At 45.5% G+C, this 24,838-nt stretch overlaps 2 protein-coding genes across 3 annotated transcripts; one reads left to right on the forward strand and one right to left on the reverse strand.

Moving 5' to 3' along the window:
- Window positions 1-1,036: 1,036 nt before the first annotated feature.
- Window positions 1,037-9,178, forward strand: LOC309346084 (uncharacterized protein). 2 transcript variants are annotated; one of them, XM_081869765.1, is made up of 4 exons: window positions 1,037-1,105; window positions 2,737-2,802; window positions 6,459-6,552; window positions 8,513-9,178. In XM_081869765.1, exons 2-4 carry the CDS (start codon window positions 2,760-2,762, stop codon window positions 8,982-8,984), a joined length of 609 nt encoding a protein of 202 aa, XP_081725891.1. In that variant the 5' UTR covers window positions 1,037-1,105; window positions 2,737-2,759; the 3' UTR covers window positions 8,985-9,178. The 2 variants fall into 2 exon arrangements, with proteins under 2 accessions (XP_081725891.1, XP_081725892.1); XM_081869766.1 differs by having other exon boundaries at window positions 1,074-1,221.
- A 3,848-nt stretch (window positions 9,179-13,026) lies between these two features.
- Window positions 13,027-18,723, reverse strand: LOC309346040 (uncharacterized protein). The gene is made up of 3 exons (XM_081869689.1): window positions 18,569-18,723; window positions 16,125-16,272; window positions 13,027-13,879 (listed from the first exon to the last, which is right to left on the reverse strand). Exons 1-3 carry the CDS (start codon window positions 18,609-18,611, stop codon window positions 13,375-13,377), a joined length of 696 nt encoding a protein of 231 aa, XP_081725815.1. The 5' UTR covers window positions 18,612-18,723; the 3' UTR covers window positions 13,027-13,374.
- Window positions 18,724-24,838: the final 6,115 nt, after the last annotated feature.

The raw sequence follows: 24,838 nt of genomic DNA on the forward strand, positions 1-24,838 counted from the left end.
GGGAGGTAACCAGGGATGCAGGTGGTGCTGTGGTTTAAACCACAGAGCCCAGAGCTTGCTGATCAGAAGGTGGGCGGTTCAAATCCCCGCGATGGGGTCCAGCCCATCTTAGCAGTTCGAAAGCACGTCAAAGTGCAAGTAGATAAATAGGTACCGCTCTGGCGGGAAGGTAAACGGCGTTTCCGTGCGCTGCTCTGGTTCGCCAGAAGCGGCTTCGTCATGCTGGCCACATGACCCGGAAGCTGTACGCCGGCTCCCTCGGCCAATAAAGTGAGATGAGCACCGTAACCCCAGAGTCGTCCGCGACTGGACCTAATGGTCAGGGGGTACCTTTACCTTTTAACCAGGTGAGGCCACACTGAGATTGATGGAGTGATGCTCCATCCTAATGCCTTCCCTTGTGTCATCTTGCAAATTTGAAACCTGCAAGACAGTGCGCGAAGGTGGGAAGACAAGGACCACCAGAGAGTCTGGACTAGGCCTACTTCTGCTCTGGTAAAACTCTGCATGCTCAATCTGGTCACAACACGAATGTGGCAAGCTGCCTTCTACTGATACCATTCACCTGGTTCGGCCTTGTCCGCACCAACTGCTGGCAACTGTCCGGGGGTTCAGGCAAGGGACTCTCCCAGCTCTGCCCGGAGGCGCGGGAATCGAACTTGTGACCTGCACACAAAGCCGATGTTCTACCACTGGCTGTTGTGCCATGAGGAATGAATCAAAAGAGGCAGCCTGGTTGTGAAACTAAGAACCGTTTGGAGCCTGTGCTGTCCTTTTGCTCCTGTTCATGGTTCCCAAGTCCACAAACCTTCATCCCCTCGTCCTTGCACTGCAGGGGGGTTGGGCTAGATGACCCTTCGGTGTCCCTTGTAACTCCACCGTGCTTTGATTCTATGATCTCTACCCTTCCTAGCTCACTGAGCACCCCAGAGGTAATTCAGGGACAGTGCCCTGGCTCTGGGAGGGGCCTGGTGGGGTGGCAGTCGTGCCACCAGGTCTGCAGATGCAATTTCCAAATCCTTATCTCCTGCTGATCCAACTATAAATATAGACACAGGCAGAGAAGCTGGCCTACTCAAGAGGAGCCAATAGCCTGCAGAGCTAGGTAAGGAGAGCAGCCGCTTGGGTGGGGTTTGAGACCAGTGTGGAACTGGATACAAGCAGAGTTTGCTCAGACAGAATTCAAATTTCCTCTGGTTGCTGATTTCTATGCCATCTGAGGTAAATGTGTGTGTGTGTAGCCGTTTCAGTTTATAGTGACAGATGGGGGGGGGGTAGAGACATAATCCATATATGTAGAATTGTTTCAGAAGTTTTAACCAAACTTCATAAACAGTTTCTTAATAGCGGTGCAAATGTTTGAAGAAGTGAGCTGATGATGATCCCTGCCTTAAGTCAGGTGGCGGATTTCAGACCAACACAAGCACCAGAGCCAACAACTGGCAGAGCCAATGTTTTCTAGTTTTGCCCCTGCCCTAATCCCTGCTTCAGGGGCGGCACTGAGACTAAAAAGGAGGAAGATGACTGGCAACGCCACCCCCTGGTTGTAAGCGAGACGGCAGGCAGGGGGGAGTTGGCTGGTGATAGGATCAAGCTGTAAAGTTTTGGTCAGGGATGGGCAGCTGACTATTGACCATGCTGGCTGGGAGCTGATGAGTGTTGGATTCCCATAGAATCGGGAGGGCAGCAGGTTAGGGATAGCTGCCCCATGCCTCTAGCAACAGCTGATCTGCAGAAATCAGCTTTTTAATAAAAAAATGCAGGCAAGGTTCTGCATCATTAAGGGACCCCTGACCATTAGGTCCAGTCGTGGCCGACTCTGGGGTTGTGGCGCTCATCTCGCTTTATTGGCCGAGGGAGCCGGCGTACAGCTTCCGGGTCATGTATCCAGCACGACTAAGCCGCTTCTGGTAAACCAGAGCAGCGCACAGAAACGCCGTTTACCTTCCCGCCGGAGCGGTACCTATTTATCTACTTGCATTTTGACGTGCTTTGGAACTGCTAGGTTGGCAGGAGCAGGGACCGAGCGATGGGAGTTCACCCCGTCGCGGGGATTCGAACCGTCGACCTTCTGATCGGCAAGTCCTAGGCTCTGTGGTTTAACCCACAGCGCCACCTGCGTCCTTACTGCATCATAACTGCCTGGCTATGTCTGTGGATCTAGTTGCTTACTGAAGTGCAGGAGCAAAAGCTAGTGGGAAAGTGAGCAACCCTGTAGGAACTTGATGACCTTTTAACTTTGTGCAATGAAAAGAAATTCCTAAACTTTAGGCCCGAACCCCCCTGGAAAATACTACTAGTATTCCCCCACCCCCCTTTTGGTTCTGGAGTCAAATCCTTTTATATGATGACATTCACACCCATCACCCTGAGGTCCCAGGGGAGTTTGCAACCACCGGAAGAGAAGGGGTCCGAAGTTAAAGACATGCCTCCTCCTCGTTCGCAGAAAGCTGTCTGACGAAGACACCAGGCACACGTCTGTGGGAAGGGGGGATCCACAACTCAGGGGCTGCCCCAGAGAATACCCTCTCCTGGGCCATTGCCCACCCTGAGTTTTTGAGGGCAGGGTGATGGGTAGCGAGCGGGAGAGAGGCCAGCGGGCCCTTCTCTTGCCAAACCGCTTTGGAGCCCCGGGTTAATGAGTGACCGGGTCAGAGTGGTCAGCCTGCCCTGCCACCCCATAAATGGATGCCTTTCATCTCTTTTCTGACATTCCCAATTAATCTGCCTTTCCAGTGCCTCCCTGGGCCCATTGCACCATGAAGCTTCTTGCTGTTTTTCTCAGCTTGGCCGCCATCATAGGTAAGTGGGGTTCCCTCTGGTTAGGCTTTCACCTGCCTGCCTTCCCCTCATACAGCATTGGCAAACACAGCCAGGATCTAAAAAACCTTTCAATGCAATGAGTTGGGAGAAAGATCTACCACTGGCCCTACACAGGATCTGTGGTATTAACAGCTGCATTGGGAGCAGAAATCCCACAGGTGCAGCTCTTCCTGGCACGTAGAAAGTGGGTAAGATGTTATCTGTTGTATCTTGACCCATTGTGTATTAATGAAAGATGCAACGCTTCAGTCAGGAGGTGAATAGTGGAGGGCTGGATTCAGCTAACCCAACCCACTGGCAGAAGCTGGTACAATGGGCTTTCTCCCCCTATGGACTCCTATGCCTCCCCCAAATCTCCGGAGGCTCAAGTGAACCCCCCAGAACAGCACCTGGGAAGAGGAGAGGGGAGGTTGTTCTGCTGTGCAAGCAGAAATTCTTGTGTTGACAAAACTATCTCCTTAGCGCTGCATTGAATTCCACCCAATAATAATAGCAGCCGTTTGATTTGCAAGCCTGTGTAATGCTGATGTCAGTTTGGGCAATTCCAAAGGCAGAAGGCAGGGCATGAGTGAGTCCCATCTGCCTGTAATAAAGGTATATCCCACCCTGTTCTGTTTCACAGAGACTAGAAACGAGTCTCTGGTAAAAATTATCCTCAGTATTTGTCTTCTGGAGCTCTTGATAGAACTCCAGCCCAATGGTTGCCATTAATTTGATTAATTTGATTTTGAATTGATTTTAGAATGAGTTGATTTTAGAATGCATTTCAATTAATTGATGGTGATTTTATGTAAACTAAATAAAAAAATTCCTTCCAGTAGCACCTTAAAGACCAACTGAGTTAGTTCTAGGTATGAGCTTTCGTGTGCATGCACACTTCTTCAGATATGAGCTTTCAGGTATGAGCTTCAGGTATGAGCTTTCAGGTATGAGCTTCAGGTATGAGCTTTCGTGTGCATGCACACTTCTTCAGATTCAGGTATCTGAAGAAGTGTGCATGCACACGAAAGCTCATACCTAGAACTAACTCAGTTGGTCTTTAAGGTGCTACTGGAAGGAATTTTTTTATTTTGTTTTGACCATGGCAGACCAACACGGCTACCTATCTGTAACTGGATTTATGTAAACTGTTATTGTTGTTAGCCACTCTGAGCCCGGCTTTGGCTGGGGAGGGCGGGATATAAATAAAAAAATTATTATTATTATTATTTTATTATTGATGTGAATCTTCACCTGATCACAGAATTATAGAGTTGGAAAGGGACCCTGAGGGTCATCTAGTTCGACCCCCTGCGATGCAGGAATTGTGCCTGCAGTTGTCCCTGGGTGGTCTTCATCCATCAAATGGTGGCTTAACTCTCTTTCCTCCCCAATTTCATGAAATTTGCCCCTTCAGTTCAACTAGGGCACCCAGGGTACCTAACAACAATATTATGAAATATTAAAAATTACAATAGACTAACAATAACTAAAAAACATTGAAAGCCTGTAAAGAGGGGAACGGGGGAGATCCCCAGCATTAATAGATCTAAGAGCGAAGGTAAAAGGATGGAAAATGCGAAGGTGTGGAAAAATAAAAAGACCCCTTGCCTGGCATGGAAATAATAAAGGGCTTGGTGTTGGGCAAACCTCTCTGGGGTGAGGAGAGACTTGCAGTTCCATAGGCGGGGCGGTAACCACTGAAAATACCCTTTTCTGGCTGGCGCCCTCTTTCCCTCAAAAGGCAGGAGCGCTTGGAGAGATACCCCTGAAAATGATCGTGATAACCAGGCACAAAGGTCACTGATCCTCGTGATCCTTTGAGACCTGCCAAAATCAAAACACCGCAGAGATGCCCAAAAAGGCCACGTCAAATAGTTGTGGCTTCCCCCAAAAGAATTCTGGGAGCTCTGGCAAAACTGACATACAAGCTATGGGACAAGGATAACTGTGACTTTAAAGATGAATGGGAACCCTTTACAAAGTATTTGAAGACGCAAAAAAGCGATCTGGACTCCTAGGCTGGCTTTGAATAAACATTCACAAACTTTTTATTGATAATAATCAGCTAAATAGTTTGAGGATCTATACAACTGTGTAACATGCAAAAAACAGCATTTTTAGAGAAATCAAAGACTGGAACTGAGGGAAGTTGGGGGACGGGGGGGTGGGTTCTGTGGGGGGAGGGAGGAAAAATGGGGGGAAATAAGGATGATATGTTTCTGGATAATATGTTTTGTTTTAATTTTGAATAAAAAGGTTATAAAAAAAAAGAATTCTGGGAGCTGTAGTTTGCTAAGGGCGCTAAGAGCTGTTAGGAGCCCCCCCCCCCGGTATTCCTCTCTCTGAAAGTTTTAACGGCCAGTCTTTATTTCCAGCAAACTCTGGGAACTGTAGCTCTGCGAGGGGAATAGAGGTCTCCTAACAACGCCCTGCACCCTTAACAAACTACAGCTCCCAGAATCCTTTGGCAGGATTTAAAGCGGTGCTGTAGAAATGTGCTGTGAACGTGGGCACGCTCTGTTTTTCTGAGGTAAAAGAATTCACACTTGTGTCAAGGCAGGAGAGCCTCAAGGCCAATTCCATAGTGAGGATGCATTCTTATAAAGTTAGGGCTGCCATGTGTCCGGGATCCATCCATCCAAAAATGGGGTCCAGGTGGAATTTTCAGAAATCGGTTATAATGGCTGGGAAAAGCCGGGCATATAATAATAATAATAATAATTATTATTATTATTATTATTATTATTATTTATTTGTACCCTGCCCATCTGGCTGGGTTTCCCCAGCCACTCTGGCTGGCTTCCAAAAAAATACATTAAAATACTCTAATACATCAAACATTAAAAGCTTCCCTAAACAGGGCTGCCTTCAGATGTCTTCTAAAATTCTGGTAGTTGTTGTTCTCTTTGACATCTGGTGGGAGGGCGTTCCACAGGGAGGGCGCCACCACCGAGAAGGCCCTCTGCCTGGTTCCCTGTAACTTGGCTTCTCACAGGGAGGGAACCGCCAGAAGGCCCTCGGAGCTGGACCTCAGAGTCTGGGCTCAATGATGGGGGTGGAGACGCTCCTTCAGGTATACTGGGCTGAGGCCGTTTACGGCTTTAAAGGTCAGCACCAATACTTTGAATTGTGCTCGGAAATGTACTGGGAGCCAATGTAGGTCTTTTAAGACCAGTGTTATGTGGTCCCGGCAGCCGCTCCCAGTCACCAGTCTAGCTGCCGCATTCTGGATTAGTTGTAGTTTCCGGGTCACCTTCAAAGGTAGCCCCACGTAGAGCGCATTGCAATAGTCCGTGCGGGAGATAACCAGAGCATGCACCACTCTGGCGAGGCAGTCCGCAAGCAGATAGGGTCTCATCCTGCATACCAGATGGAGCTGATAAACAGCTGCCCTGGACACAGATTTGACCTGTGCCTCCATGGACAGCTGCGAGTCCAAAATGCTGCCCGTATCGAAAATGTTTAATTATAGGCTATTTTATTCCAATAAAATAGCTTTAAAAAACTTTACCTGTTTTGGAGATTTTGCAAAAAAAAGGGGAGGGGGACACTCAACAACTTTTGTGTCTGTATTTTCACTTTTTGATGGCAACCCTGTTATATCTGGCTTCCTTCCTTCCTTCCTTCCTTCCTTCCTTCCTTCCCTCCCACAGGTTCAGCTTCAAGCGATGAACCTGTCAGCACCGCCCTGACTTGGAAGCAGATCCTCAGCCCCTTTGAAAGTTTCAAGCTACCCGAGGAGATCAGGTGACACAATATCTTTATATAAACACACACACACACACACAAACAAACAAACCACATCACCCTCCCAAGCACAGGTTGTACTGACCCAGACTAGGGCTGACATCACGGGATGCCACGTTGAATTTGATAAGATAAATCTTCATGGGTGATTTGAAATCTCTACCCTGTGACTAGACTTATGATGCAGCAGATACAAACTTGGCTCACTCACAGGGGCTTCACAGAGATGAGGGTCCTTCAACATCATCTAAGAAGCTGGAATTTAGAACGGGCATCCTGGGACATAGGTGCATCTCTTTCATTGGAACTGCAGGTTTAAAATGTACTTAGGGTTCCTTTGGGGTGTGACATTTATCTCTCAAAGGAGGCCAGACCACCAGTGGCAGAGCAAAGCAAAGACACACATGGTCAGTGCAAGAGCCCTGCTGGATTTCCCCTCCTGCTATTTATTGATCAACGTTTGTATGCTGCTTAACTGTCAATAAAGCCTCTAAGTGGCTTTATATATATATATACAAAAGTATATATATAATATACATTACAATTGCCAGTAAATGTTCAGAACAAGTTTATAGCAAAAGCAAAAGTGTTACTGCTGGTATATAAAACCTTAATATAAAACCTTTAAAGTGTTACTGCTGGTATATAAAACCATTAACAGCGTGGAAATTTACGTGTGGGGATTGCCTTACCCCACAAGTGCCCGCTTGATCACTTTGATTTTTGGAACTGAAACTGTTACAGCCTCCACATATAACATCTATTTCCACATACAGTGGTACCTCGGGTTAAGTACTTAATTTGTTCCAGAGGCCCGTTCTTAACCTGAAACTGTTCTTAACCTGAAGCACCACTTTAGCTAATGGAGCCTCCTGCTGCTGCCGCGCCACCGGAGCACAATTTCTGTTCTTGTCCTGAAACAAAGTTCTTAACCCGAGTTACTATTTCTGGGTTAGTGGAGTCTGTAACCTGAAGCGTATGTAACCCAAGGTACCACTGTATAATTATTGTAACAGCACCTACACACTGGCAATCTCTGCCTATTAACCGCAGGCAGGCGTGTTTGCTGTATTTCTTTTTTGGCACCTGCTTAAAACATTTTTGTTTTCGCAAGCCTGTCCAGACATGTCAAATGTGTTTATATATATATTTTTAAGATTACTGCTGATTTTAACTATATTTAAAAGGCTTTCATTGCTCGTTCTCAGTTGCTTTTTACTGAGAATAGTTGTATTTTTGTAAACCCCTTTGAGGTTTTATTACAATTAAACAGGGAATAAATGTTGTTAAACAAATAAATAAATTACCCTCGTATTCCATGAATTTGCCTAGTCCTTTTTGAAGCTATCTAAGTTGGTAGGCGTCAGCGCAGCTTGCAGTAGGTTTCACCTGTGTGTTGTGTGAAGAAGTGCTTGTTTTTGGCTTTTCCTCTTGAGGAGAAAGAGAAGCCAACTTGAATAACTGGCCTCAATACAACATACTCCTTGAAGGACAACTGGCCTGTAGGTTTCTCCCAGGTTAAACTATTTCTCCTCGGCTTCCGACGAAAGAAGAATGGCAGACGAAATTAATGGACTATGCAGAATCGGACAAAATGACAGGAAGGGTTCGAAACCTGCAGGACCAGAGATTTACAGAAGATTGGAAGAAGCATATGAATTATTTGAAGAGCAACTGTCATCAACAAATTACGCTAGTAGGACTACAAGAAGTTTTGTAAGGAGAAATATACGAAGTGTTACAAAGTAGAAAAAGATAGAGATATTGGTTATGAGTTTGAAATGTAATAGGGAAAATACGAAATGCATACGGAGAGATCAGATTGGAAAATTTTCAGACAGGACTGATGGAAGTCAAAAAAATTGAATAAGATGTAAAAATCTGTTTAATTACTGTTGAAAATGATATGTTAAAAAACTAATAAAAAATTATATATATGTAAACTATTTCTCCTCTGCAGCACCCAGGCCGCCGACAGATTCAACAGAGTCCAAAGCCACCTGGCGGAACTGAAGGACCAGCTTCTTCCGGCCCTCCAAAAGGTGACGGAGGACCTGCAGGAGCTGAATCGGAAGGTGCAACCTTTTGCAGAAGCTCTGGACCAGAAGTTGCGGAGTGGCATCACCAAAGTACAGGAGCACGTAGCTCCTTACACCGAGAAGCTTCAGGAGAAGGCAGAGCAACGGATGGAGACCTTGCAGCAGACCCTGGCCTCCGGCAGAGAGAAGCTGACGCAGAACGTGGAGGATATCCGAGCCCAGCTGGAGCCTGTTGTGGAGGACATGAAGACCAAAATCCAACAGCGGACCCAGGAGCTCCGCCCCGTCATCCAGCGACTTCACGGCAATCTCAAGCAGACCTACAAAAGCTTGCAAGACTGCGCTGAAGACTTCCCGGGTTGTCTGGCCAAGTTTATGCTGCCGCCCCAGTGAGAACCCGGTTTAGCAACCAAGAGGGGGTGAGCAGCAGGATAAGGATGGAGGGAGTCTGGCCTTTGTGCTGGAAATTCTCAGACAGGCGCCTAGCAAAGGTTGAAGCTGCTGAAGAGCCACACTCTCCCTGACACAATGGCTCCTAATGCCTGTAAACATCCCCTTAATGGAGCAATAAAAGATCTAGCCTTTAATTACCCTTGTTGTCTTTGTGAATTTCATGGAGATTGTTTGTGTGTGTGTTGGAGAGGCAGGGAAGGAGTATGGACATTAAACTGAGGTAGGGATGAGATATCTGAATTTCTGCACTGCAGTGGACGCTCGGGTTGCGAACGTGATCTGTGTGGGAGGCACGTTTGCAACCCGCAGCATTCGTCTGCACACGTGCGGGTTGCAATTCGGCGCTTCTGCGCATGTGCAAGCACCAAAATCCAAAAGTACCGTATTTTTCGCTCTATAAGATGCACCTTTTCCCTCCTAAAAAGTAAGGGGAAATGTATGTACGTCTTATGGAGCGAATGAAGGCTTCGCGCAGTTAAGCCAGAACAGCGAGAGGGATTGCTGTGCAGTGCTCCCTCTCGCTGTTCTGGCACAGCCGCGCAAAGCCTCTGCACGGCAGCAGGGAGCCTTCATCCTGCTGCCCTGAAGAGGCTGCGCAGCTATCCCAGAAGCCAGAACAGCGAGAGGGATCACTGCGCTCCCTCTTGCTGTTCTAGCTTCTGGCTTAGCCATCCCCCATCTCCCAGAAAAGCCCGCAAGAGCTGCGCAGAGCGTGAAAGGGAGCGCTGAGCAGAGCCTGGAATGCATACAGGCTCTGATCTGCACTCCCTTTAAAGAATATTTTTTCCTTGCATTCCCCCTCTGAAAACTAGGTGTGTCTTATGGTCAGGTGCGTCTTATGGAGCGAAAAATGAGGTAGCCTTTTCTGGTACTTCCAGGTTTGGCATGGTGTGAAAACACACAACCCGAAGCATAATAATAATAATAATAATAATAATAATAATAATAATAATAATAATTTCTTATTTGTACCCCGCCCATCTGGCTGGGTTTCCCCAGCCACTCTGGGCGGCTTCCATAGAAAGCAAAAATACAGTAAAATATCACACGTTAAAAACTTCCCTGAACAGGGCTGCCTTAAGATGTCTTCTGAATGTCAGGTAGTTGTTTATCGCTTTGACATCTGCTGGGAGGGCGTTCCACAGGGCAGGCGCCACCACCAAGAAGGCCCTCTGCCTGGTTCCCTGTAGCTTTGCTTCTCGCAATGAGGGAACCACCAGAAGGCCCTCGGCGCTGGACCTGAGCGTGAGAATGATGGGGGTGGAGACGCTCCTTCAGGTATACTGGACCAAGGCCGTTTAGGGCTTTAAAGGTCAGCACCTTCAAAGGTAGCCCCACATAGAGTGCATTGCAGTAGTCCAAGCGGGAGATAACCAGAGCATGCACCACTCTGGCGAGACAGCATCTGTAACCCAAGGTATGGCTGTACTTTATACACAATGGACTGAATAGCATCATTTAAAGTTTTCTAGGCCATCTTTCTGCTGAATCTCTCAAGGCAGCAAACAGAAATTCAGGATCATGGGAAGGGAGAAGAGTTAAACCACCACTTGCCTTGCCATTCTTGGTTCCTGATCCAATCAGCCACCCCCTGCTTTTGCAATTTTGTGGAAAAGCAGAAGAAAACTCTACTCTTAAAAGGCACAGCTAGGTAGCTAACAGAACATGTAGTTCAACCATTGTCACATATCCTGCAGCTCTCTGTTGAGTGAGCACCATTGCGATCTGCTTCTGCCAGAAAAAGAGAGAATGCTATTAAAATAATTTTTCATGCCCTGCACCCTCCATAGAATAAAGCACATGCTGCCACCGTTATGTTCAAAAAAATTGTGGAGTGTGGAGTACTTTAGTCCATGTGTGGTGGTTGTGCCCAGATATCACATCATTCTGGGGGAATCATAGAATCATAGAATCATAGAGTTGGAAGAGACCACAAGGACCATCGAGTCCAACCCCCTGCCAAGCAGGAAACACCATCAGAGCACTCCTGACATATGGTTGTCAAGCCTCTGCTTAAAGACCTCCAAAGAAGGAGACTCCACCACACTCCTTGGCAGCAAATTCCACTGTTGAACAGCTCTTACTGTCAGGAAGTTCTTCCTAATGTTTAGGTGGAATCTTCTTTCTTGTAGTTTGGATCCATTGCTCCGTGTCCGCTTCTCTGGAGCAGCAGAAAACAACCTTTCTCCCTCCTCTATGTGACATCCTTTTATATATTTGAACATGGCTATCATATCACCCCTTAACCTCCTCTTCTCCAGGCTAAATGTGCCCAGCTCCCTTAGCCATTCCTCATAAGGCATCGTTTCCAGGCCTTTGACCATTTTGGTTGCCCTCCTCTGGACACGTTCCAGTTTGTCAGTGTCCTTCTTGAACTGTGGTGCCCAGAACTGGACACAGTACTCCAGGTGAGGTCTGACCAGAGCAGAATACAGTGGCACTATTACTTCCCTTGATCTAGATGCTATACTCCTATTGATGCAGCCCAGAATTGCATTGGCTTTTTTAACTGCCGCGTCACACTGTTGCCTCATGTCAAGTTTGTGGTCAACCAAGACTCCTAGATCCTTTTCACATGTACAGTGGTGCCTCGCAAGATGAAATTAATCCGTTCCGCAAGTCTCTTCGTCTTGCGGTTTTTTCGTCTTGCAAAGCACGGCTATTAGCGGTTTAGCGGATTAGCACTATTAGCGGTTTCGCGGCTATTAGCAGCTTAGCGGCTTAGCGGCTTAGAAAAAGGGGGGGAAATGGAAAAAACTCGCAAGAACTTGCAAGACGTTTCGTCTTGCGAAGCAAGCCCATAGGGAAATTCGTCTTGCGAAGCACCTCAAAAGACAGAAAACTCTTTCGTCCAGCGAGTTTTTCGTCTTGCGAGGCATTCGTCTTGCGGGGCACCACTGTACTGCTCTCAAGCCAGGTGTCACCCATCTTGTATTTGTGCCTCTCATTTTTTTTGCCCAAGTGCAATACTTTACATTTCTCCCTGTTAAAATTCACCTTGTTTGTTTTGGCCCAGTTCTCTAATCTGTCAAGGTCTTTTTGAAGTGTGATCCTGTCCTCTGGGGTGTTAGCCACCCCTCCCAGTTTGGTGTCATCTGCAAATTTGATCAGGATGCCCTTGAGTCCATCATCCAAGTCGTTGATAAAGATGTTGAATAAGACCGGGCCCAAGACAGAACCCTGTGGCACCCCACTAGTCACTCTTCTCCAGGATGAAGAGGAACCATTGATGAGCACCCTTTGGGTTCGGTCAGTCAGCCAGTTACAAATCCACTGAGTGGTAGCATAGTCAAGACCGCATTTTACCAGCTTCTTTACAAGAATATCATGGGGCACCTTGTCAAATGCCTTGCTGAAATCAAGGTAGGCTACATCCACTGCGTTCCCTTCATCTACCAGGCTTGTAATTCTGTCAAAAAACGAGATCAGGTTGGTCTGACATGACTTATTTTTCAGAAATCCATGCTGACTATTGGTGATCACAGCATTCCTTTCTAGGTGCTCACAGACTGTTTGCTTAATGATCTGCTCCAGAATCTTCCCTGGTATTGATGTCAGACTGACTGGGCGGTAATTATTTGGGTCCTCTCTTTTCCCCTTTTTGAAAATAGGGACAACATTTGCCCTCCTCCAGTCTGCCGGGACTTCGCCTGTTCTCCAGGAATTCTCCAGGAATGTATCACACAGATAGCCTATGGCTTTTCTTCTTGTTGTGGCATGCCTTTGGTATTGCCAAAAATTGGAAATAATCTTCAACTTACCTTTTTCAAGAGGTCTGGAACACAGCACTAAAGGAAAAGTTAATGCATAAACTTGAGACTCCTGAGGAAAGGGTCTGGATTGGACAAATTTCAAGATACACAGTACATCTTCATTACCTTTGCCTCTTAAGAACAAAATAGCCATAGCCCACCAAGACTTACTTAGGGCTAAGTAGTCCGGATTAAATTTTATTGAAATTTACATGCATTGCTGAGCCTGATTATATTATAATATGTAGTGATTTTATATTATAACAAGTAACGCCATTTTCTCCATTTATATTTTTATATACAAATGCAATAAAATTATTTTCAGAAAACATTACGACATAAACACAGCCCTAAACCAGCATCATTAGGGACAGCTCCTTTATTACATGGTTTGGGGGAGGGAAGATATCACCAACAGCCTCAGCTCCCCACCCCAGATTGCTGAGGACACTCAATCCAGTCGCTTCCCTTTTTTGACCCTTTCTGTTTCAAAGAGTTTGGCCAAGATTCCATCCTCCATTGCTTATGAGAAGTTTCAGAGATCTAGGGGAAGCACTGGGGTATGTCAGCCCTTCCTCTTAAGAGTCTGTGGTGCGTTTTTTGATTGCCTCCAGAAGTGGGGTGACGTAGCGCTGCATGGTCTGGCTGAATGTCTCTATGCCCAGCTTGATCTTCTCCTGGGCCTGGTTGGCATAAGGCTCTAGGGACCGCTGGTATTCGTGCAACTGGCGGTGAAGCTTCCGCGCATAAGGGATCAGCTCAGGCCCCCTTTCTTCCACTTTCTGCTTCAGCTTCTCCTCCAGCTCCTGCATCTTGGGGACGACCATATTTCTCAGGACCTGCGTGTGTGGTCTCAACTTCTCCGCGACGGGGCTGGCGTAGAAAGTCACTAGAGATTCCAGCCCCTCATAGAGCTCTTCTGTGGCAGACCGTAATACGGCTAGGTTACAGCTGGCGCCCACCAGGGCATGCCCAGACAACTGAACTGCCGCGTGGTAGGCCTGTGTGATTTCGGGGGGCAGCTCAGCCTGCAGGTCCTGGATGTACTTGCGCAGTTTTGCAACATCATCACGAAACAAGATTCTGTGGGGGTTCAGAAGGCATAGAGCGTTGTGAGCGGGATACAGAGCCAGTGTGGTAGAGTGTTTATAACAGGGGTCAGCAAACTTACCGTGCCTTGGGCCTGTGTCTCCAGCACTGATCGCGTGGCAGGCTGGAGGAGCGGGTGCCCATACACTTGCACACATGCTATTTCCGGCGCACTTCCAGGTCGAAGGAGCACCAGAAATAGTGTGTGCGCATGTGCACGAGCCTTCTCCAACCTGGATGTGCATTGGAAATAATGCTTGCACATGCGCAAATAACGTGCATGCTCACAAGCTATTTCCGGTGCTCCTCCAACCTGGAAGTGGGCAGCTGCTCAGTGCTAGTAAGAGTGGGCAATGGAAGCGGGGGTCGCTGTGGGCCAGATAAACGGGTCCCTTGGGCCTTATCTGTCCCGCAGGCCTTAGTTTGGGGACCCCTGGTTTAGAATACTGGATTAGGATGGGGGGGGAGTGTTGGACAAATCTGTCCCAGGGACCTTTCCCAGATGGATTCAAATTTCTCTTTGAAAGAAGGAGTTTACACCACAATCAGGCATAAGCTGGTCGACACAGTACTGTGGGCAACGACACCCCCCCCCCCAGCTCATGCTGTAAAGAGGGGATTGCGCATTCCAGTTCTCATCACAGACAATTTATACCCTAAAACCCTTCGAATATCCCTATTGGTTGAGAAATTGCAGTTTACAGGTTTCCCTAAACGCCCATTTCATGCCTACTCCCAAATATGTCCCTAATATGTCCCCCCTCCATTACATACATCCCACGTCCATCTGAATTATCAGTTTCGTCAACAGGGGTGTGTTTTCAAGTCACCCAGCCCTCATAAATCAGGAAGCTCTCAGGGTCAGCATAAGCCAGGTATGTCCAAAGTCCGTTTTGGGGGCCTAATCTGGCCCGCCGGTTGGTTCAATCCGGCCCCTGTGGCAGTTCATTTCCTGAGGTAAAACCCTAAAAAAATATCAGCAACTTTGGTCGGCCCTCAAGCATGTTCACTTCATCAAATCTGGCCCTCTTTGAAAAAATGTTTGGGCACCCCTGGCATAGGCTATCAATCTGCTTCTAATACATTCCTTACTTAATTGTACATTCTAGCAGAAAGAATCCTCTTAGGGAGGATTCTAGCTTGTCAAACATTTGCTTTGTCTCATTTGTAGTGTCTCCAGCAATGTAAAATGTGCAGATAAACAGTTCTGCAAAGGGGCCCTTCCTTTGGGCTGTTTTTGAACCTCTTTGTTTATTCATTTATTCCACAAGGAGTCAGACCTCCAGTCAGCCATGAAGCTCCCTGGGTGACCTTGGGCCAGACAAGGACCTAATCTAGCAAGCCAAGGTTGTTGTGGGATTAAAGTTACACACATGAAGTTGCACTTCAGAGGAAAGGTGGAATAACAAACAAAGGAGGCAAACTTCCCTCAATGGGTGAGATATTCAAGAATTGGGGAGCCAGCCTTCATGTTACACTTTTACACACATTTCATAAATTCCTAGAATGAAAAAATTAACAAAGTAGAAGAGGAAGTAAGAGCGGGGGGGTGGGGGTGGGGGGGTGGGGGTGGGTAACCTTTTCAGCCCCAAAGGCTATATGCTTCATTCTGGATGAATTTTCTGGGACCACCTGTCATTGGTGGCCAGAGCCAGAGGCCAAAGTTTGTGCCAACCACAATTGTAAAATTTCACTTTTGTGCAGTAGGCTACCATTTCTACACACACTCAGACTTTGCGGTCTATATCCCAGCAATGCAAGCAAGAGGCATTAGCAGAGTAAAGGACACTTATTCCAGCCATGCAAAAGCTCTCCAACCAGGAGGAAGCGATGCAAAGCTGGTGAACTGTATGGCCTGTGGGGAAAGGGTGTAACTGGGCAGTGGCGTAGCGTGGGGGGTGCAGGGGGGGCTGGCCGCACTGGGCGCAACATCTGGGGGTTTGGGTTAGGGGGCGCAAATCCACGGGTTAGGGGGTGCAAATTACTTGCCTTGCCCTGGGTGCTGACAACCCACGCTACGCCACTGTAACTGGGGCAGACACGTGACCTAGAGAGTGTGCCCCAAGGGCCAGATAGAGAGGTATGGAGGGCCACAGTTAGCTCCCAGGCTTCACATCCTTGCAAAGGAAAATCTAGCAAAGAAGAAACCCTGCCACCCTTCTCAAAGCTTCAGTCCATGAAGTCCCTAGTTAATGTCCCCAATCCCCTAAAATGGGGGAAAGGAGGCAGATCTGCTTACCTCAGTTCTTGTCCGAGCCTCGATCTTCTGACAAAGTTCAATTTATCCCACGCTTTCTCGCTGACCTTTCCCAGGAGTTTAGTGAGGTCGTGCTTTAACTGCTCCAACTTGGAGACCCGTTTATCCGTTTGGGCAAAAGTCGGATGGCCTGGGGAAAGAAGCAGAACATCTGCGTCACGTCTTGTTGCGCAGGAAGTAAGGTGGGGCAGCCGCGGTCCTGGTAAACTCTGGCGTGCGCTGGGCTATCCAAGATGTCGGCCGTTTGGCTGATCGCGGCCCTTGTGGTCCAACGGGGTAGCTGCCCAGGCCCCTCTGTCCTGACGCGGTCGCCAAAATATTGCAAGGCAAATCTGCTGCCACAACTTGCACCATTAACTACTAGTGAGTTGGGTTGAAGAAAGAATCCAGAAAATTTATTTACTGCAGTAAAGAGTTTCAGCAGGATCGCTCTACAAAGGCTGACCCACCCAAACGCCCTGGGAGGGGGGTTCTTTATAGGTTTCTTACACAAAGCATTACAATTTCCTCCAATCATATGCCTTCTCATTGCCTCTTTCAAAGAAGCATACAAGCTGTTGTTAACCAGCACTCATATGGTGATATTATTTTAACACGGTATTATTTCAAATCAAATTCCTAGTCCCATTGCGGGGGGTGGGGGGTGGGAATGGCTGGGTAACTTGACTTTTGGCATAAGGTAAAGGTAAAGGGACCCCTGACCATTAGGTCCAGTCATGGCCGACTCTGGGGTTGCGGTGCTCATCTCGCTTTCTTGGCCGAGGGAGCCGGTGTTCAGCTTCCGGGTCATGTGGCCAACATGACTAAGCCGTTTCTGGCGAACCAGAGCAGCGCACGGAAACGGCGTTTACCTTCCCACCGAAGCGGTACCTATTTATCTACTTGCACTTTGATGTGCTTTCGAACTGCTAGGTCGGCAGGAGCAGGGACCGAGCAATGGGAGCTCACCCCGTCACGGGGATTCGAACCGCCGACCTTTTGATCAGCAAGTCCTAGGCTCTGTGGTTTAACCCACAGTGCCACCTGCGTCCTTTGACTTTTGGCATAGGTCACATCAAAAAAAGGTTCCTGTGCTTTTTCTGGAGATTTTGCTTGTGGTTCCTGCTGTGTGCTGCAGAATTCATACAGGAATCCAGGCCTGTGGGGATCTGCTCTTCTTAAGAGAAATTTAAGCTGAAAGGGTACTTTAGGTTACCAAGATAACTACTACCAAAGACGTCATGATTATTTCCCCATCCATCCCCACTTGATTGTCCTGTCAAAGCATCAAAAGAAGAGATTAGACCTACACAGGCCCAGGCTATTGACCCTTAAAAAAACACAACGTGATTTGCAGAATGGACTCTGCTTCAGCAAACCCAAATCTAGAATTTTGGAGCCTGGAACCCTTTGCACATGAAATAGATATCTAATAATGAAAAGTGGAAATAGATCACTGTGGCTTCTACTGGGTATGGTGCTGGCATGAGTCTGGAGATTATGTCTTTATTTGCCCATGCTATAAAGGTAAAGGGACCCCTGACTGTTAAGTCCAGTCATGGACGACTCTGGGGTTGCGCACTCATCTCACTCTATAGGCCGAGGGAGCCGGCGTTTGTCCGCAGACAGCTTCCGGGTCATGTGGCCAGCATGACTAAGCCGCTGCTGGCGAACCAGAGCAGTGCACGGAAACTCCGTTTACCTTCCCGCCGGAGCGGTACCTATTTATCTACTTGCACTTTGACATGTTTTCAAACTGCTAGGTGGGCAGGAGCTGAGACCAAACAACGGGAGCTCACCCGTTGCAGGGATTCAAACCGCCGACCTTCTGATCGGCAAGCGCTAGGCTCTGTGGTTTAGACCACAGAGCCACCTGCCTATGCTATAGTGGGTAATATATTGGGCTTCAAACCCCTCTCTCAGCTATGAAGTTCATGGAATGGTCTTAGCCAGGTCACAGTTTCTCAGCCTAACGTACCTTATTGGAAAGACAAAATGGAATAATCCTATAAAGGTTTATTTGCTGTTCTCCTGGTTGCCTTTGAGTAAGGGGATCCAAACTGATAACCGACTCAAGCTTTCTGAAGCTAACTCCATAGTCCTATCTCATTGGTTTTTCAGCATATTGTTTGTTGGTGGCAGGTTTCAGAGTTGGACCATGTTCTTCAGAGAGCCTGTGCAACCCAAAAGCCTGATACGTCTGCCAATATTATTGATCCGAGAAGCGATAGATAACCTCTGGACCAATTTGGAATGTGCCCAAAGTCTTTGAAGAACCAACCAGGCAACTTTGGGCTAAGCAAAATTGTTCCAAAACATGACACAACTCCTTTTAGCTCTTCATAATACCTCCATGTTCCAAGTCCGCGAGAAAGCAGGGAGCTCACCCACTCAAAAATAAAGAGACTTAAGAGTTTCCCTCTAGACTGAGGTAACCACCTACTCACCTGTGAAGAGGTACAAGACCAGTATGATGACAATGAACTTCATAGTGGCTCAGCGGAGGGTCCTGAGTAGCCTTTTGCTAGGGTGAAGGCAGGGGCTCACTATTTGAGCAGGGGGTCCTCTGAGGGGAATAAATTATTGCTTCCATCCTCGGATTCTGTAATTCATTAACACAGGACGCTGGGTGAGTTTCCTGTTCCATCACCTCGAGTCATTGCCCCCACGTCCAACTGGCACGAAAAGGAAGAGGTAATGTTTGAAAGAGCTTGAACTTCAGTTTGCCAAGGACAGCAGGTGGGTTGCTAAAACAAAATGAAGGAATTTAAAAACCACACGGAAACTTTGGAAGGGTTCTGTGAGATCAGACCAAAGGCCCGTCTGATCTTGTAACTCATAGGGCCAACTGATGGGAATTGGAAAGAAGATATATTAATTATAGTTCCTCCTCTATAGGCCCATGTGTGTGGAACAATGAGCAAAGGAATATGGCTGCAAGCCTGTATTCAAAGCCTGGAGCTTAGCAGACTCTCTGGGCCCCTAGCAGAATTTATTTTATTTTTTTTACATGATATTTATTAGAACTTTCAAAAAATTACAGAAAAAAGCAAAGAACAACAAAAAATTTACAAAACATACATAACAGTACATCAAAAAAGGAAAAACCACACATAAAAACCAATACACCAATAACAATAAAAAACACACACATCCAATATTCCATATCTCCATCCTTCATTTACTTGTTTCATCGACCTCCTCACACCTCCCTTTTTGTATTCTAGTTTAGTTATTTGTTTCAGCAAATTCTTTCCATCTTTCTCAATTTTTATTGAGTAATTTGTCTTAACAGTCTAACCTATTAGTTAACTCAGCAAATCCTTTCCATCTTTCACTATATTCTGTCATTCAATTTACCTTAATTTATTTTAACCTTATCTTACCATAAAATACCTTAAAGCTTAAAACTTAATATTTATTTGTGCATAATTCCTTATATCATTTCTACTAAAGCCAAATATTTTCATTCCAACATTTTTCCTAATGCTCATTAATTTTACACCAATTCCCCCCCCCCCAATTTTTTAAAAAAGTTTTCTTCCAATCTTCCTCCAGCGTCTCTTCTTCCTGGTCTCGGGTTATGTCAGTCCTTACTGTCGGCCCCTAGCAGAATTTAATTCTCATCATCAGGCAGTTTCGTGAGGCATAGGAATAGGCTAGCCAGCCTTTCTTCATCCTGTGTCAGGTTCCTTCTACCCCTTCTGCATGAATAGACCACACACTGAAGTATGTTTAAAAATGATTTACTTGCAGATTTAAGGTCTCATAGAAATTGTACAGCTGGAAGGGACCACGGGGGTCATCTAGTCCAACCCCCCCCCTGCAATGCAGGAAACTCAGTCATGCATTGTCCTATGAGCAATACTAGGAAATGCAGTCAAAAATATTATTGGGTAGAAATACAGCAATGTAGTTTCTGACATGTGTCTGAAGTAGGGAGCTTATAGTGAGGAATGTCCTCCTTCCGTGGCTCACATTGCGAAGGGGAGAATGAGGAAAGAGGAGAAGGAATACATCACTTCCTCCCTCACTTCCTCCCTACCCAACTGAGCCTACTCCAGCAATTCAAACTCTGTGGTCCTTAACCCCTTCATATACCAACTAGCAAGCATGCAGTTGTGTTTTGACTGTAAAACCTTCCACACCAGCTAGGTGCATATTTACTTTATTTATTATTACATTTATATTACACCTTTCCTGCATGGAGCTCAAGGTGGCACAACTGGTTTTCCTGCTAAACCCATATTGTTCTCACAGCAATGCCCCTGTGAGGTAGGCTAAGCTAAGAGGCCATGTCTGGTTCAAGGTCACCCAGTGAACTGCTGGAGTGCGGATCAGAATCCTAGTCTGCCAGGTACTAGTCCAACACACTAACCACTAGGCCACACCGTCTCTCATTCAGTGTTGCATCAGGACTATCCACAGACAGCATCCCTGAACCTCCAGGCAATGTCCACAGACCCCTGCTTTATCCCTGCCTCGATATTGTTTAAAGGGTTTCTACCCTGCTTTTGGGGAAGTTTGGAGTGACTTTTATGAGTCAGGACCCTGTAATGAAGAAAGTACTTGAAGGAAGGTGAGGACAGGTGACCTCACCTAGGCCCGAAGTCACCCCCCACCAAAGCACGCTCAAAGCTTCTCAAAGCTTTTCAAAATCATCTTCTCAGCAGCTAAGCATCAGAAACATTCCGCTCTGCTGTAACAAAAGGTAGTCCATTGTTTCTCAGGCCTTTCTCATGCCTTCTGGACTTGCTAAAGAACCACATTGCAACTTACTTTCTGTCCGGGAACCATGCCAGAACAAGAGATTGAAACATATCTGAACACGACCCTTCCGGTCGGCGCCAGCGATTAATGGCGGACTTCTCCCGGAGCTCCGAGGTTCGGGTCCTGCCGCTACGGCAAAGCGGGGACCCTTAGAAATCGCAGGCAGTGAAGCCTGCGAACAAGGAGGCTCGGCGGGTGCCTTAGGGGTCTCCCCAAACCGTGAAAGAGCCTTTTTAAAGGCTTCGGAATGGCGCAGGGGGAGCGTGGCACTGAGAGCTGTCACCCAGTCCGTGGAGCGAAGCCGCATCGCCATTATCGGAGAGCGCTGATTTCTTCCGGCAAATTGGAGTCAAAAACAACTACTCATGAGTAGGATTAAAAAGCTTAAATTGGACTTAATAATTTTATAAATACCATCACGGGAAAAGGTACAAAAAGGAAGTCCGCCTTTCCCGATCTGTAGACACAGCAAAGCAAAGAGACTGCTAAACTGTAACCTTTGAAGGCTGTATTTTGCCTAAGTGTAACCCATTGACAAAAAGCAAGACTTAACCCCCCACCTAGCTGGCAGGAGCGGTGGGGGAGAATACCTGCTGAAAGTTTATTGCCTGCATGAAATGAGAAGGGAAACTATATCCATTGTCTTTGCATCCTGAGGGAGGACTGCCTTGAAAGGGATAAAGATCTCTGAATTGTGGAATAACTTTGTGAACTTTATTGAACTTTACTGAAAGACACTGTATTTGAAGACTGCCTTTTAAAACTGTTACATATCTGCAACTATTTAGAAAAGAGCTGGAACTAGGACTTCTTTCTCCTTTTAAAAAGAACTGGGGGGGGGGACTTGCAAAGAGTATCTTTATTTTAAAAGACTGTGAAACTAAGTTGGGAACTTCCCCCCCTAGAGCAGACTTTGTTACTTTTTGAAACAACTAAGCTACTAGAAGCCCAGCCAGTGGAAATTTCCTATTGAAAACAAATTCTCAAGCCTGAGACTGACCTTGGCTGGGCATGATAGTGGCATGGCAAATGATAAAAGAAAATTAGAATCATTTCAGGAGAAAAGTCTTAGATACGGCAGACAATACAGAGTTGATACCTCACAGCAAAGAAGGGCCTCACTGACAGGAGCAGCTGCTGCCTCACAAACAAAATCTAAAACTATGTCATCAGAAGATGTTTTGGCCAAAGCATTGGAAAAAATAAATCAATCTTTGGAACTTCTCACGAAACAAGGGAGTGATACAAGTAAACAAGTTGCAGAAACAAATAAAAATGTAGCTGAGATCTCAGCAAAACTTGATCTGAATACTTCAAGCATAAAAGAATTGGGAACACAAGTTAACGCAAATGCTCAAAATATAGAGAAACTTTTAGAAGAATCAGCAACTACCAGGAAAATTGCAGAGGAGGCAAAGGAGCTTGCAACTGCAACACAAGAGAGAATACCACCGGTTGTTAAGAAATTGGCGGACCATGATTTGTCCTTTGCTATGTTGGACCTACAAAGGAAAGAACGGAATTTAAGATTGAGATTTGTATCAGAAAAAGAACAGGATAATTTGGTGGACTTTCATACAAAAGAGTTTCTTGATTTTTGGCAAGAGGGCCTAGAAGAGGATGAAGTAAAGATTGTGAGTGCATTTAGACTTGGAATAAGACAAAAAAAGAACAAGGCAAGAGACTGCTTGATCACTTTGAGATCAAAGGAAGAAAGAGATAAAATTCTGAACCTGCACTACCAAAAATTATTGGAAATTGAAGATTCTTCTGTGGAGATTTTTAAAGATATTCCTAAGCCTATTCTAGATACGAGAGGTGACTACAGACAGCTGGTCATATTATTGAAGAAAAGCAGAATCTTCTTTAGATGGGAATTCCCTCAAGGCCTGTCTTTTAAATACAGAGGGGAAAAAATAAGAATCAAGACACCGAGTGACAAAGACAAATTTTTGAGAGAACACGAAGAAGATCTTGTGAAGGAGCTGGAAGCTGGAGAGGAACCAACAACATTGGGAAAAGGAATCCTGGACTTAGCGAACCTATTGTTTGGATTGCAGAAGAGGAACAACAACTAGGAGCTGTAGGAGGAGTAAGTAAATAACCCCATCATGGCCTTGCAACTTCTGAGTTGGAACTGTAATGGTTTGAACATTCCTCGGAAGAGGAAGAATGTATTTCATATATTAAACAAACAACAATTGGATTTAATTTGCTTACAAGAGACACATGTGATGAGAGCACATAGAAGACTACTTATTAACAAAAAATTAGGACAAGAATTTGTCTCATCTGATAGAGTGAAAAAAAGAAGAGTTGTTATATATGCAAAAGACAGATTGATGCCGAAATTGATATTTAAAGATGAACAAGGAAGATATCTGGCAATTGAAATTCAAATCCAAGGACAGAAATTTTTGATTGTAGGAGTGTATGCACCGAATGAAGGTAAATCTGAGTTCTTTAAGAAGTTGCATGAGACCTTGCTGGACTTTTTAGAATGGAATGTAATTTTGATGGGAGATATGAATGGAGTTGTGTCTACAAACATGGACAAAGCGCAAAGACAAGTGATATCGAAGGATGGAAGACTACCAAAAACTTTCTTTGAATTGACTGACAATATGGATTTGGTTGACATTTGGAGAACAAAGAATCCCCTTGAGAAAGAGGGAACCTTCTTTTCTGAAGCTAAAATGACCTGGACTAGAATTGACCAAATATGGGTTACTAGAGGATTGGCACCAAAGATAAAAAAAAGTGGAAATCTGCCCAAAAACATGCTCTGACCATAACGCCGTGAAGATGGAAATGAACCAAACAACAGCTGGCACCTTCAGATGGAGAATGAATGACACCCTATTTAGAGATAAAGAATTTTGTAAAAAGGCCCAAAAAACATTGAGAGACTACTTTTAGATCAAACTGAAGACCAATGTTGAAAAAAGAGTAATCTGGTACGCAAGTAAAGCCGTTATGAGAGGGTTCTTGATACAACAAAATGCAATAAAAAAGAGAAGCCAGAATGCGAAAAAGGATAAGATTTTGGAAAAGATAAAAGAAAAAGAAATTAAAAAGAAATTAAAAAGAAAAAGAAATTAAGATCAAAACCAAAGTCTCAGGAGATCTTGAGAGAAATTAAATTATATCAGGTCCAGTATATGAAATTGATGAATCAAGAAATAGAATGGAAAATTAAACAAATGAGACAGAAGACCTTTGAATCCGCTGATAAATGTGGTAAATTCCTGGCTTGGCAATTGAAGAAGAGACAAAAATTGAATACAGTGACAAATCTGGAAGTGGATGGAAAGAACATTTATAATCCAACTGAAATTAGAAGCTGTTTCCAGAGATACTTTAAACAACTGTACGCACAAGGGCCACAAAAAGACTCTGATATAGAACAATTTTTGGAGAAAAATGGACTGAAGGAAATTTCAAGTGAGGGTAAAGTACTTCTGAACCAGAAAATAACTGAACAAGAAATAGAGAGTGCCATTCAAAGTATGCAACTGGGCAAATCTCCGGGACCTGATGGACTGACTTCCAAATACTACAAAGCTTTAAAGGAATGGATACTACAACCTTTGAAGGAAGTCTGCAACAAAATTCTTGAGGGGAAAAAGGCACCTGAAACGTGGAAAGAGGCCTACATCACGCTTATACCGAAGACAGAGACTGAGAAGACCCAACTTAAGAACTACCGCCCAATTTCTTTACTAAATGTGGATTACAAAATCTTTGCTGACATTTTAGCTAAAAGATTGAAAAAAGTATTGATGGGGGAGATTCATAGTGACCAAGCAGGCTTTCTCCCAAGAAGACATTTATCAGATAATGTAAGGAATATAATAGACATTTTGGAAATGTTAGAAGTTAATATAAATACAAAAGCTGTTCTGATATTTGTGGACGCGGAGAAAGCCTTTGACAACATTTCTTGG

Source organism: Podarcis erhardii, assembly GCF_964252035.2.
Source record: "Podarcis erhardii genome assembly, chromosome: 7".
Lineage (NCBI taxonomy): Eukaryota > Metazoa > Chordata > Lepidosauria > Squamata > Lacertidae > Podarcis > Podarcis erhardii.